At 39.3% G+C, this 15,661-nt stretch overlaps 1 protein-coding gene across 3 annotated transcripts in view; it reads right to left on the reverse strand.

Moving 5' to 3' along the window:
• TAOK3 (TAO kinase 3) overlaps positions 1-15,661 on the reverse strand; it is a 223,683-nt gene that overhangs the window by 103,198 nt on the left and 104,824 nt on the right. For 2 of the 3 annotated variants that reach the window (XM_003274452.2, XM_030821486.1), the window contains exons 2-3: positions 11,789-11,893; positions 573-782 (exon numbers count right to left, since the gene is read on the reverse strand). In XM_003274452.2, the coding sequence (XP_003274500.1) occupies positions 573-692 (120 nt within the window). In that variant the 5' untranslated portion in view covers positions 693-782; positions 11,789-11,893. Of the gene's footprint in view, positions 1-572; positions 783-6,619; positions 6,748-11,788; positions 11,894-15,661 lie in introns of those variants that run through there. The other variant, XM_030821484.1, reaches the window with a different exon arrangement.

Raw genomic sequence — 15,661 nt, forward strand, 5'->3', positions numbered from 1 at the left:
GCCTCCCAAGCAGCTGGGACTACAGGTGCCCGCCACCACGCCCGGCTAATTTTTTTTTTTTGTATTTTTAGTAGAGACGGGGTTTCACCCTGTTAGCCAGGATGGTCTTGATCTCCTGACCTTGTAATCTGCCCGCCTCGGCCTCCCAAAGTGCTGGGATTACAGGCATGAGCCACCGCACCTGGCCGAAGCTCTTAACTTTCTTATACTACTTTAATAGGTGAGTCAGTTGATATAAATACCACTGAATTGAATAAAGCCTAGGATTCTGGAACTGGCTTTTCGGCAATGACTATTTGCCTCTATGGTAGATATCACTTAATTTATAGAAAAATCACTGTAATCAAGCTTATTTTACAAGCAATAGCTATGTGTAGAGAACATGTAGAGTTCAAACTTTATTTTATTTTAGTTTTTTGTAGAGACAGGGTCTTGCTATGTTGCCTAGGCTGGTCTTTCCTCCCACCTTGGCCTTGCAAAGTGCTAGGATTACAGGCATGAGTCACTGTGCCAGGCTTAGAGTCCAACCTTTCTTAATCTGATCTATCTAAACGACTCTTTTAAGTACTTACAAAATAAACTGCTCCAAAACTTCCATGTCCAATTTCATGCAAACCAATAAAAAGTTCCTCAGGATCATCTTTGTAGAATAGATCGGCAATCTCTGGGTCCTTCAGCACCCCTTTACGCATGATGGCCAGTAGAGCAGGCTCTGCTTTTTGATATCACAGTTAGCTTTATTTCTCATTGACAATTTTTTTTGGGGAGTAAATCTTCAGTACCTGTAGAAAAATAAGGTTTGCCATTAAATTATTTCTAACACATTTTACTTGGTGGCAATACAAATACATACAAATATTAAAAAGTCTCTTGGTCTCATGACTCAGTAACAAAAGGACAAAAAAACCCAAATAAAGAATGGACATATGGCTGGGCGTGGTGGCTCATGCCTGTAATCCCAGCACTTTGGGAGGCTGAGGCGGGCAGATCACCTGAGGTCGGGAGTTCGAGACCAGCCTGACCAACATGGAGAAACCCTGTCTCTACTAAAAATACAAAAAATTAGCCAGGCGTGGTGGCACATGCCTGTAATCCCAGCTACTAGGGAGGTTGAGGCAGGAGAATCGCTTGAACCCAGGAGGCTGAGGTTGCAGTGAGCCGAGATCGCGCCATTGCACTCCAGCCTGGGTAACGAGAGGGAAACTCTGCCTCAAAAAAAAGAACAGACAGAGGATTTGAATACACATTTCTCCAAAAAGATATACAAATGACCATTAACATATGAGAAGATCCTCAAATATCATTAGTTATTAGAGAAACAAAAATTAAAAGTGGGATACCATTGCATACTCACTAGGATAGTGATAGTCAAAAAGTAAGATAAGTGTTCATGAAAATGCTGAGAAATTAGAACCCTCCAACACTGCTGGTGGCTGTGTCATTTTAGAAAACAGCCCTGCAGTTCCTAACAAACTTAAATACCGAGTTACCATTTGACCCAGAGTTTCCACTTCCAAGTACATACATACACCCAAGAGAAATGAAAACATATGTTCACATAAAAACTTGTGCACAAATGTTCATAGCACCATTATTCATAATAACCAGAAGATGGAAAAACCCAAATATCCTTTAACTGGTGAAAGAATAAACAAAACGTGGTATATCCATATAATGGAATATTATTCAGCAGTAAAAAGGAATGAAGTATTGGTACAGGCTGCAACATGAATGAACCTTGTAAAAATTATGCCAAATGAAAGATACCAGTCACAAAAGACCACATATTGTATGATTCCATATACACATACACACATATACATGTAATTTCTAGAATAGGCAAATCTATAAAGACAGAAAGTAGATTATTGGTTACTTAGAGATGGGGGGTTTGGAGGGTAATAGCTAAAAGATACAGGCTTTCTTTTCAGGGTGATGAAAATGTCCTAAAATTGATTGTGGTGATGACTGCATAACTGTGACTACACCAAAAATCATTCAATTATACATTTTAAGTGAGTAAAGGGTATAGAATGTAAATTATATTGTAGAGATATTACAAAAATTCATTTTGGTGTAATTAATGTTGAAATAATAACGGTTGGTATTTATTAATCAATACTATGTGTCAAGCAGCACTAAAACCTTATACATATTATCTCCTTTAATCCCTACAATAGCTTCATAATATAATGACTTTACTATCTTAATTTTATAGAACCAACTAAGGCTTTGATGGGCTAAACTACTTCCACATGGTCAGAAAGCCAGTATTTGTCAGGACTGCAATTAAAACTCAGATCTAACAGCAAAGCCCATGCTCTTGATTGACATGTGGTATATTCATATAGAAATAGAGGCAACTAAACAATTCTTTACTGACTACTAGAAGAAATTACTATCACTTGGAGGCTAGGCTAAATGCCCATGTAAAGAGGCAAGTTATTCTGCTGCTACATAAAACATTCTGAAATCAAATTTTCTATTAATAAAAGGATATCATTTTGACATGCTCATGTATTGATCTGCCATTAGTTACATACATTTATTTGATGTAGATTCTTTTTATTTTTTGAAAAATATAGAAATGTTATCAATCATCTATATTTTTCATTTTAAATAACCTCTGCCCTCATACCCAGATAATCATTTATTTATGCCAACATTTACACTTATCACAGGATAGTTGGTGTTTCTTCCTTGACCAACTAGATAACCAGGACAGAAATTTCGTTATTGGCCAATAAAACTATTTTTCAAAACATGGGCCAATGGGTCTCTCGCTAGGAGAAGAAAAAAAGAAAGTAATTAATTAAGTAAAACTGATAGTGCTAAGAGGTATTTTTTTCTTGAGACATAGCAGCCATGGTGACAACATACATTACTTCATAGTCTAGTTAGTTCACTAGTACACATAGGTCATCAACCTAAGGATCCATCCACTTACCCAACTCATTCTTTCATTCAACAAATATTGTTGAATGCTCACTATTTGCCATACCCTGTACTGAGTTTTGGAGGTAGAATGGGATGTGATCCTTATACTTAAAGGGCTTAGGAGTCAAATGGACTTTTAGACATTAAATTATAAAGACACAAATGATAAAATGGTTTTAACTGATTGGATTATGAGGGGAAAGTAAATATTTTTTAATATAAGGATATTATAGGATGACTCAGCCTGTTTTTGACTTAGACGTGAAAAAGCATGCCTTTTTAGGGAAAATAAAATTAGTTCATTCAATACAAATTGTATGGGAGAGTTGGAAGGAGAAAACATGAAGCTGGTGTTGAGCCAAGGAAAATTGCAAAAGACCCTTTAAACCATATTAAGAAGTTTACACTCTATCCTGAGGGAAAGGGGAACCACTGAAGGTTTATATGGGAAAAAGGATCCCTCCGCCAACAATGCACCTATAATCCTAGGCAGTCATCCTGCCAGTCCATGGATGCCAATAATCAACTATAAAGTTACTACATCAATACTACTGGGAAAGTAACTTAAATCCAGCTATTTGTCAATCAGGTAAATGAAAGCACAAAATAAGAGCTCAAAAAGTGGCCGGGCGCGGTGGCTCACGCCTGTAATCCCAGCACTTTGGGAGGCCAAGACAGGCAGATCATGAGGTCAAGAGATCAAGACCATCCTGGCCAACATGGTAAAACCCCATCTCTACTAAAAAAATACAAAAATTAGCTGGGTGTGGTGGCGCTCCTGTAGTCCCAGCTACTAGGGAGGCTGAAGCAGGAGAATTGCTTGAACCCAGGAGGCAGAGGTTGCAGTGAGCCGAGATCGTGCCACTGCACTCAAGCCTGGCGACGACAGAGCGAGACTCCATCTCAAAAAAAAAGAAAAGTTCAAAAAGTGTTTTGAGTTTATTGCTTATGTCTGAGAACAACAAAAAAAGAATCAATGGATTAAATCAAAGATATACCTTTTTGGAGACTATATGTAGAAGGCAAATTATGAGACTGTCTTTAAGAAAATCAAAAAGACCTATGAACTAAACTTATGATAATTAAAATATTTTCAATCACCAAAACACATTATAAATTTTAGAATATTTTGGCTTCCATGTGAATAAAGCTAAGTGCTATGGATTTGGGGGGAAAACATGGATTATAGACTAAAATCATTTTATGAAGAAATAAATATTTAAATGTAAAAATGAGACCATAAAAACTTCTAGAATAAATTACAAGTGAATATTTAATTACTTAGCAAGATACCAGAGGCAAAGCCATAAACTAAAAATCAGTAAGTTTGACTATATAATTAATAACTTTTATCTTAAACATGTAATGAAGGGACTTCTGCTTCTAGCCAATATGGAGTAAAAGGGGCTGGATCTATTATCTGCCACCAGGAACAATTAAAACACTGGACAAGGCCAGGCACAGTGGCTCATGTCTGTAATCCTAGCACTTTGGAAGGCCGAGGTGGGCAAGTGGTCTGAGCCCAGGAGTTCGAGACCAGCCTGGGCAACAGGCTGTATCTTTACAAAAAATACAGAAACTTAGCTGGGTATGGTGGTGTATGCCTGTAGTCCCAGCTACTCAGGATGCTGAGGTGGAAGGACCACCGGAGCCCAGAGGTCAAGGTTGCAGTGAGTCAAAATCATGCCACTGCACTCTGGCCCAGGCAACAGAGTAAGACCCTATCTCAAAAAACAAACAAAAAAACACTGGATAGAACATATAAATGATGGTGTTTGAAGACAATGGATATCAGGCAAAGAAAGACAATGATCCCTGACCGAAGACAAGCAAATGATGTAAGCCATTAAATGTTTGAGCTTAATGCCCTGGGAGAATTTCTAGGCCATGGTGCAGAGAGGGGAAATCCAGTTAGAGCCTGGTGAACTCCCTAAGTTGAGTAGACAAAGATGACAGTCCAGGTTGACCAAGGTGGGTAGAGTTGGCAGGGCAGAGTGCCAAATAGAAGAGAGCAGCACAGAAACAGGATATGGAGATTTGCAAAGGGTTCCCCTCAAGTCTTCAGCTGAGCACTGATTCGTGTATGCATATGGAGAAAACTACCTTAGACCAGGGCAAAAAGCGATCTGAAAGGAATAGAGACTACAGTACCTATAGCTCAAAAAGGGCTGTGAATAGTACTCGTTCCCCCTAGCCAGGATAAGAAATCTCATAATTCACAGGGCATTCTGGAGGCTATTCAGAAGAGTCTTGCCTTCATAGCAGGGACCCTAGACTAAATGCTGGTCTGCGATGCCTAACAATTTTTATTTTACCTATTTTTTATTTGTGAGACAGGGTCTTGCTCTGTTGCCCAGGCTGGAGTGCAAGGGTACAATCATGGCTCATTGTAGCCTCAACCTCCAGGACTCAAGTGATCCTCCCGGCTCTGCCTCCCAAAGTGCTGGGATTACAGGCATGACCAACTGTGCCTGGCTCTAACAAATTTTAAAAGCAAGACCTAAAAGGATGAAATTATTTCCAAGTAACTTAACTGTGTTCCAGAACAAAGTCCAAGAATACTTAAAGGAATATAAAAACATCCAGTATCTAAAAAGGTAAAATCCACAATATCTAACACTCCATAAAAAATTACCAGGCATGCAGAAAAGCAGGCAAATATAATTCATAATGAGGAGAAAAATAATTGAAACCAAACCATAATTGATATAGATGATATACGTTAAAATTAGTGGTCAAGGACATTAAAACATTTAATATAGTTGTATTCTATATATTGAAAAGGGTGGAGAAAATTTCAAACATGTAAAGCAGAGACAGGCAAAAATATAAACAGATTCAAAGTAAACCTTTATTTTATGCTTATATGTATGTATTTATTTTGAGATGGAGTCTCGTTCTGTCACCCAGGCTAGAGTGCAGTGGTGCAATCTCAGCTCACTGCAACCTCTGCCTCCCAGGTTCAAGCACTTCTCCTGCCTCAGCCTCCCAAGCAGCTGCAATTACAGGCATGCGCCACCACATCCAGCTAATTTTTGTATTTTTAGTAGAGACAGGGTTTCACTATGTTGGCCAGGCTGGTCTCAAACTCTTGACCACAAGTGATCCACCCACCTTGGCCTCCCAAACTCCTGGGATTACAAGTGTGAGCCACCACATCTGGCCCTCAAATCAGATCTTTAGAGGTGAAAGCTACAATGTCTGAGATTTAAAAATCCTCTGCATGGGATGCATAGCAGAGGAGACTTTGCCAAAAAAGGGGCTACTGAACTTGAAGACCCAACAACAGAAACTATCCAAAATAAAACAGAAAAAAGACTAACAAAACAAAAACCAAATCCGCGACCCAGAGCATCAGTGAGCTGTGGAACATCTTCACGTGGCCTACTGTATGTCTAACTGGAGTCCCTGAAGGGGTGGAAAGATATTAGGACAGAAAAAATTATTTGAGGAAGTAATAGTGGAGAAGATTATGAATTTGATGAAAAGTATAAACCCACAGATCCAAGAAGGTCTATGAACCTCAAGCACAAGAAATACGAAGAAAATTACACCAAGGCACATCATAATAAATTGCTCAAAACTTGTGATAAAGAGAAAATCATAAAAGTTATCAAGAGAAAAAAAGCATGTTAAATACAGAATCAGGAAGGAGGCAAGGATGTTTACTTGCAACACTTACATTTAACATTGTGCTGGGGCGGGGTGTGATGTCTCATGTCTGTAATCCTAACGCTTTGGGAGGCCAAGCGGGGAGGATGACTTGAGACCAGGAGTTTGAGACCAGCCTGGCAAATATAGCAAGATCCTCTCTCTTTACAACACCAAACCAAACCAAACAAAAACATTGTGCCAGATGCTGTACAGGTGCAGTAAATAAGAAAAAAAGAAACAAAAAAGCATCAAGACTGAAAAGGAAGAAGTAAGACTCTCTATTGTCAAACAACATAATCATTGTCAAATAATTCAATGGGATCTACAAAAGCTACTAGAACTTATTAGTTTATTAAAAAGTACAGAAGATCAATGCATAAAATGATTACATTTCTTTTTTTTTTTTGAGAGTCTTACTCTGCCCTCTGTCACCTGGGCTGGAGTGCAGTGGCACGATCTTGGCTCACTGGAACCTCTGCCTCCGGGGTTCTGGCAATTCTCATGCCTCAGTCACCCAAGTAGCTAGGATTACAGGCATGCACCACCATGTCTGGCTAATTTTTGTATTTTCAGTAGAGACGGGGTTTTGCCACATTGGCCAGGCTGGTCTCAAATTCCTGGCTTCAAGTGATCCACATACCTCGGCCTCCCAAAGTGCTGGGATGACAGGTGTGAGCCACTGTGCCTGGCCTGAAATGATTATGTCTCTATGTATGAATAAATGAAAATCAAGGCTGGGCACAGTGGCTCATGTCTGTAATCCTAGAGCTTTGGGAAGCCGAGGCAGGTGGATCACGAGGTCAGGAGTTCAAGACCAGCCTGGCCAAGATGATGAAACCCCTTTTCTATTAAAAGTACAAATAATTAGCCAGGCGTGGTGGCAGGTGCCTGTAGTCCCAGCTACTCCGGAGGCTGAGGCAGAGAACTGTTTGAACCTGGGAGGTGGAGGTTGTAGTGAGCTGAGATCATGCTACTGCACTCCAGCCGGGGCGACAGGGCAAGACTCCATCTCAAAAAGAAAGAAAAAGAAAATCAAATTTAAAAATATCATAGTAGCATAAAAAATGTGAAATACAGCCAGGCGCGGTGGCTCATGCCTATAATCCCAGCACTTTGGGAGGCTGAGGTGGGTGGATCACTTGAGGTCAGAAGTTCAAGACCAGCCTGGCCAGCATGGTGAAACCCTGTCTCTACTAAAAATACAAAAATTAGCCACATATGGTGTCACACGCCTGTAATCCCAGCTACTTGGGAGGCTGAGGCAGGAGAATAGCTTGAAACCGGGAGGCAGAGGTTGTAGTGAGCTGAGATCGTGTCACTGCACTCCAGCCTGGGTGACAGAGCAAGACTCCGTCACAGAAAAAAAAAAAAAAAAAAAGTGAAATACTTAGGGATAAATCCGACAAAGGATATATAAGACCTATACACTGAAAATGACAAAATAATAATGACATAAAGACATAATGAAGGGATATACAGTGTTTATAAATCAGAAGACTCAACACTTTTTAAACTCTGAGAAGTTTAATCTGAAATTCATATGAGAATTCAAAGGACCCAGAATAACCAAAGCAACTTTGAAAAAGGAGGACAAAGTTGAAGAGCTAGCATAAAATAATTTCAAACTTTATTATAAAGCTACAGTTATCGAGACCATGCAATACTGGCACAGAGATAGACAAATTAATCAGTGCAATGGAATAGGAAGCCCAGAAGTAGACCCACATATTTATGGACAACTGAGATTTGGTAGAAGTACAAAGGCAATCCAATGAAGAAATAATTGTCTTCAATGAATGGTACCGGAACAACTGCATTCAAATATGTGAGAAAACAGATATTTGGTCCATACTAACAACCTGTATAAAAACTGACTCCAAATAGGTTATAGAACTAAATGTAAATCTACAATAATAAAACTTCTAGAAGAAGGTACAGGAGAAAATATTTGTGACCCCGGGTTAGTTAAAAATTTCTATTAATAACCCAAAGCACAATCCATCAAAGGAAAAATTCATAAGTTAGACTTCATCCAGATTAAAAATGTCTACTTTTTGAAAGATACTTGAGAAAATCAAAAGACAAGCAACATATTGGGAGAAAATCTTTGCAAATTATGTCTCATAATGGGACCCCTGGATCCAGAAAATATAAATTGTCAAAACTTAATAATAAGAAAACCCAATTTTTTTAATGGACAAAAGATTTGAACACAAGCACGTTACCAAGTGAGATGGATGAATGGCAAGAGAAAGATGCATACTATCACTATTCATTAGGGAGATGCAAATTAAAACCCATGAGAGGCTGGGCACAGTGGCTCACACCTGTAATCCCAGCACTTTGGGAGGCCGAGGTGGGTGGATCACCTGAGGTCAGGAGTTCAAGATCAGCCTGGCCAACATGGTGAAACCTCATCCCTACTAATAATACATAAATTAGCCGTGTGTTGTGGTGAGCGCCTGTAATCCCAGCTACTCGGGAGGCTGAGGTAAGAGAATTGCATGAACCCAGGAGGTGGAGGTTGCAGTGAGCCGAGACTGCACCATTACACTCCAGCCTGGGCAACAAGAGCGAAACTCTGTCTCGAAACTCTGTCTCAAAACTCAGTCTTTTTAATGTTAGCCATTAACATATGAAGTGACTGTATCTTTCATACACTGCTGGTGGGAATGTAAAATGGTAAAACACTTTGGAAAACATTGGGCAGTTTCTTAAAAAGTTAAACATACACCTATCATATGATGTAGCCATTATACTCAAGTATTTACCCAAGAAAAATGAAAGCATGTGTCAATACAAAGCCCTGTATACAAATGTTCACAGTAGTTTTAATAGCCAAAATTGGAAACGACCCAAATGTATATCAACAAATGAATGGATAATCTGTGATAAATACAATGGACTGTAACTCAGCAATAAAATAAACTACAGATATACTCTACAATATGAATGAATCTCAAAATACGCTGTGTAAAAGAAGTCAGACAAAAAATAGTACATACTTTATGATTTCATTTATATGGAATTCTAGAAAATGCAAACTAATTTAAAGAGATAGAAATCATATCAGTGGTTACCTGGGGGATGGGGGTGGCGATGGCAGGTAAAAAGGAATAGGTAGGAGGGGCTAAAAAGGGGAAGCTTTTTGGGAGTGATAGTGGATATGTTTATTTCCACTTTGATGGTGGTTTCACAGATATATACCTGTTAAAACAAATTATGCTCTTTAAATATGTTCACATTATTGTTGCTGAAAGATGTAATGTACCAAATTGAAATAAGTCTGGGTGTGGTAGCTCATGCTTATAATCCCAGCACTTTGGGAGGCAGAAGCAGGTGGATCATTTGAGGTCAGGAGTTCGAGACCAGCCTTGCCAACATGGTGAAACCCTGTCTCTACTAAAAACACAAAAATCAGTTGGGTGTGGTGGCACACGCCTGTAATCCCAGCTACTTGGGAGGCTAAAGTGAGAGAATTCCTTTAGCCTGGGAGGCAGAGGTTGCAGTGAGCCGACATTGTGCCACTTCACTCTGGTCTGGGCAACAGAACGAGACTCTGTCTCAAAGAAAAAAAAAAAAAGAAATTAAATGAAGTAGAGAAAATTTTTGCAAAATATTTGCCAGTTAAAAGCTATTCTGGGCCGGGCGTGGTGGCTCACATCTGTAATCCCAGCACTTTGGGAGGCCGAGGAGGGCGGATCATGAGGTCAGGAGTTCGAGACCAGCCTGGCCAACATGGTGAAACCCAATCTCTACTAAAAATACAAAAACTAGCCGGGCGTGGTGGTGCTTGCCTGTAATCCTAGCTACTCAGGAGGCTGAGGCAGGAGAACTGCTTGAACCCAGGAGGCAGAGGTTGCAGTGAGCTGAGATCGTGCCACTCCACTCCAGCCTGGGTGACAGACTGAAACACTGTCTCAGGAAGAAGAAAAAAAAAAAAAAAAAAAAGCTATTCTGAAAATCAGAGAGGTGAACACACACACACACACATACACTTACCTACAAACTCAAAAGAGACAGGTAGGAAAATTTAAAAAAAAAAGAGTAGTGTCCATTTAAAATATGAAACATGTAACTTCACTAATGATCAAAGAAGTAAAAATGGAAATAATATAACACCTCATTTCACCCACAAAATTGGCAAAATAAGAGGAAAAAAGGTACTTTTTTTTTTGGATAAGGATATAAGGAAATAGTTTCATACATTGCTTGAAGAATAGGATGGTATGCTTTTTGACCTAGTAATACACTTTTGGGAATTCATACAAGGCAGTTTCTTGTTTGTTTGTTTTGTTTTAGCAAAAGAGGCGAGGCATAATTAGGGAAAGCACAGAAGGAATATGACGGTGCATATGGGAAATGTGACTTCTTTGACCTATAAGTTTGGGTTTCTTTGTAGCTTGTGTTTTATCTGAAGTTAGGTATTGAAATTTTGGGTAATTTTTTATTTCCTTCTTTTTGTTTCTATGTATTTTCTAAAATTATATTTTGCAAGGTCTATTACTTCTGTAATTAGAAGAAAAGTGATACAAAACCTTTTAGGTAATTTCAAATCTAACTATAAAGTACTGCAACAAAAAAATGGCAATATATATATTTCCAGAAAATAATTTGACAATAGGAATCAAGAAAGTTTAAGTAAGCTCATTTCTTTTAACCAAATAATTCTCCACATTGTAAACTATAACTGAGAAGAAAAAAAATTTTAGGAAATAAATAGAAACTCAAAGATTTTTATTTTTATTTTATTTTTTGAGACAGAGTTTCACTCTTGTTGCCCAGGCTGGAGTGCAATGCACGATCTCGGCTCACCACAACCTTCGCCTCCTGGGTTCAACTGATTCTCCTGCCTCAGCCTCCCCAGTAGCTGGGACTACAGACATGCATTACCACACCTGGCTAAATTTTTTTTTGCATTTTTAGTAGAGACATGGTTTCTCCATTTTGATCAGGCTGGTCTCAAACTCCTGACCTCAGGTGATCCACCCGTTTCGGCCTCCCAAAGTGCTGGGATTACAGGCGTGAGCCACCACGCTTGGCCAAAGATTTTTATAAAAGAATACTTTATCTCAATTTCATTAATATTTCTACTTTCCCTTTTATTTTTCTTTCAAAGATAAAAATTTACCCAAAAACCCAGAAAATATTATTTTTTTCCATTTCTTAGGAGAAAGCTAAGTTGTACGGACAATACCTCTTTGTGTGTGGCACAAAATATTCCATATTGCTCAGATTCATTTTAGCAGCAATCTTCTTTTTTCTCTTTTATAACTTCAGTCCTTTGTATTTATGATACAACCTACGGAAAAAGAAGAACAAAATACATAATTATCAGCAAAATTAAAGAATCATTAATTGCTCATGTGGTAGTTTTACATATTTACAAATGTAATATTACAAAGTTAAAATTTTATCTTCATCTCTTTGTGGATGGCAAATTTAAAAGGTAAGATGCTCAAAACAAAGATGCAAGCTACTCTTTCCCAGGCAATATCTGGGAAACAAATGTGTCATTAGATTTAAGAATCTATACTGAAGCTTCCACTGGTTTGTCTGTGTGCAGGTAACTTAATGGAGGCTACCAGTAGACAGCACTAATCTGACAGCACGCGGTAATGCTACTGATTCTCTGTCAGTAAGGCTTCTGTTTTGAATTGCTTTTCCAATAGACATGATGATTTGCATTGATTACTCTACCTTTCCTTTCCTGGGCTCTCCTATAACCAATCTTCCACATTTTTAGGATGATGATTATTACTTATTTTTTTTGAGATGGAGTCTTGCTCTGTTGCCCAGGCTGGAGTGCAGTGGCATGATCTCGGCTCACTGCAACCTCTACCTCCCAGATTCAAGCAATTCTCCTGCCTCAGCCTCCCGAGTACTGGGATTAGAGGCGTCTGCCACTACGCCCGGCTAATTTTTGTATTTTCAGTAGAGATGGGGTTTCACCATGTTGGCCAGGCTGGTCTTGAACTCCTGACCTCAAGTGATCTGCCCATCTTGGCCTCCCAAAGTGCTAGGATTACAGGCGTGAGCCACCGCGTCCGGCTGGGGTGATGATTATTTTTAAATTATCTATTAAAGAAGTACATGCCCAATGTAGAAAACCTGGGAAATACACACTATTAAGAAAAAAATCCGGCCGGATGCAGTGGCTCACGCCTGTAATCCCAGCACTTTGGGAGGCCAAGGCGGGCGGATCACGAGGTCAGGAGTTCAAGACCAGCCTGACCAACATGGTGAAACCCTGTCTCTACCGAAAATAAAAAAATTAGCCGGGCCTGGTGGCGTGCACCTGTAATCCCAGCTACTCAAGAGGCTGAGGCAGGAGAATCGCTTGAACCCAGGAGGCAGATGTTGCAGTGAGCCGAGATCGCACCACTGCTCTCCAGCCTGGGTGACAGAGTGAGACTCCATCTCAAAAAAAAAAAAAAAAAAAAAGGAAAGAAAAAATCCATAATCCTATCCAGGCAAAACTCCATTAACAATCTGGCATACTTTTCTCCATGCGCGTATTTATTTCTGCCTGCATTTTTAAAATGCAGCTGAGATCACATTATATGTGTAATTCCATAGTTCACCTCTTTTATCTAACTCTATGACTATTTTGCCATGTCACCAAATACTGTTCACAAAGGTCATTTTAATGACTGCTTAATGTCTGTCTTATGGAAGAGCTGCAATTCATTCACAACCATTTCTCCACAATCAGAAACCAAGGCTGTATTCAACCTTTTGTTGAACTACTGAAAATTATTGTGTTGGGAAGATCTTGGTGCCTACTACTTATCTACATTTTGGAGGCTTTCTTGACAATGGCTTTCTAGAAGTAGAATTATTGGGACAAAGAATATGACAATTTAAAACCTACATATATTGGAATAATTTTTAGATGCTTGACTAGCATTGTAGATGAAGGCCTTACAGGAAAAAACTAGAAAAAAACTATGGACTTCCATTTTCACATTTTTCTTGCTGAGAATATCCCACTCTTGTCTCGTGCCTATACTTATAAACTGAACGTTTTCATTATTTTTGTTACTCCTTCCGATTCCGTCTGTGGCTGTGGAATGCTTTAGATTAACTGGTAGCTAAAACTTGCCTGAATTCAGCATCACATTTTACCTAACCACTAACCAATCAATAACTGCAACGTTTGCATGTCTACTCTGCTAATGTAGTCTGACTATAGCTCCAATAAACTAAAATATTCCTTATGACATCATATGAACACTAGTTGCTAAATTTCTAATAGTTTCAGCCGGGTGCAGTGGCTCATGCCTGTAATCCCAGCACTTTGGGAGGCCAAGGTGGGTGGATCACCTGAGGTCAGGAGTTCGAGACCAGCCTAACCAACATGGAGAAACCCCATCTCTACTAAAAATACAAAATTAGCTGGGTGTGGTGGCGCATGCCTATAATCCCAGCTACTTGGGCAGATGAGGCAGGAGAATCTCTTGAACCTGGGAGGCAGAAGTTGCAGTGAGCCAAGATCACGACATTGCACTCTAGCCTGGCAACAAGAGCAAAACTCCATCTCAGAAGAAAGGAAAGAAAGAAAAGCAAAGAAAAAAAAAAGAAAAACAAAAGAAAAGAGAGTTTCAAATAAGGCATCTTACAAATCAGGAAACATTCATTCCTAGAAAATAGTTTTCTCTCTCTTTCTTTCTTTCTTCTCTCTTTCTTTCTTGCTTTCTTTTTCTATTTTTTGAGACAGAGTCTGGCTCTGTTGCCCAGGCTGGAGTGCAGTGGCAAGATTTCAGTTCACCGCAACCTCCACCTCCCAGGTTCAAACGATTCTCATGCCTCAGCCTCCTGAGTAGCTGGGATGACAGGCTCGTGCCACCATGCCGGGCTAATTATCCTCTCTCTTAAATAGTTACTAACTTTTACATAATTAATTTTCTTTATCTCTCTCTTCTTTTTTTTTTTTTTTTTTTTTTTTTTTTTTTTTTGAGACTCAGGCTGGAGTGCAGTGATGTATCGGCTCACTGCAACCTCTGCCTTCTGGGTTCAAGCGATTCTCCTGCCTCAGCCTTCCAAGTAGCTGGGATTACAGGCGTGTGCCACCACGCCTGGCTAATTTTGTATTTTTAGTAGAGATGGGGTTTCGTTATATTGGCCAGGCTGGTCTTGAACTCCTGACTTGCGATGATCCACCTGCCCCAGCCTCCCAAAGTGCTGGGATTACAGGCGTGAGCCACTGCGCCCGGCCCACTTTTACATAATTTTCTTAAAATGCATGCATACTCTCTTCATCTTTGGTTGCCAAGCTCTATATATGTTCTAAAATTATCTCTCTAAGACTTCCAGGAATTAAGCCTTCTCAGTTTTATCTTTTCTTTGTTTGCTTTTCTGCTACAATATTTCATTGCTATTGAGGCTGAAGACAGTATTCCTGAAGTTCATCCATTAAACCTAAAGGATATTTTCAATTTTCTTCCATTTTACTACCCCCACTTCCTTCTTCATAAATGTCTCTTGGATCCCATGAAACTGTTTTCTGTTTTTCCAAATTATTCTGATTATACTTCTTCTCTCTGATGCCTAAATGATGTGTTCCTCTAAGGATTTCCCCAAGTCCTCTGTGTGACTGCAAGCTGCTATCTTAATTTCTGCCCACTTAATGGTTTTAAGTAATACTGTGTCACTAGACAGTACTGACCATTATTCCAAGCCCCAGTCCCGTATTTTCAAATATCTATTTGGCTTCTCCCCTAAATGGCTCACATACACCTCCCATTAATTTTACTCTCTTTCCCTGTCCCTTACATTCAATTAATTCCCAATTTCTGCTTCAAATATTTCTTTTGACCTTTTTTTCCATTTCTCTGGCTGGCATTCATATGCGCTCTCCTTTTCTTCTCCTCTTACAGCCTCTATCTTTTCTGGAATTCGAAAAACACTATTACCTTAACCATCTTTCTAAAGCATGGTTCAGATAATATCACAGCTCTGCTCAAAACCCTTCAAAATCTCACTACTTCCTATGGGATAAAGAATAATAATAATAATAATAATAACTTTACCTAATGAACATTCAAAGCTGGCTTCAAACCACTAGTCT

This window comes from Nomascus leucogenys, chromosome 10 (assembly GCF_006542625.1).
Source record: "Nomascus leucogenys isolate Asia chromosome 10, Asia_NLE_v1, whole genome shotgun sequence".
Classification (NCBI taxonomy): Eukaryota; Metazoa; Chordata; class Mammalia; order Primates; family Hylobatidae; genus Nomascus; species Nomascus leucogenys.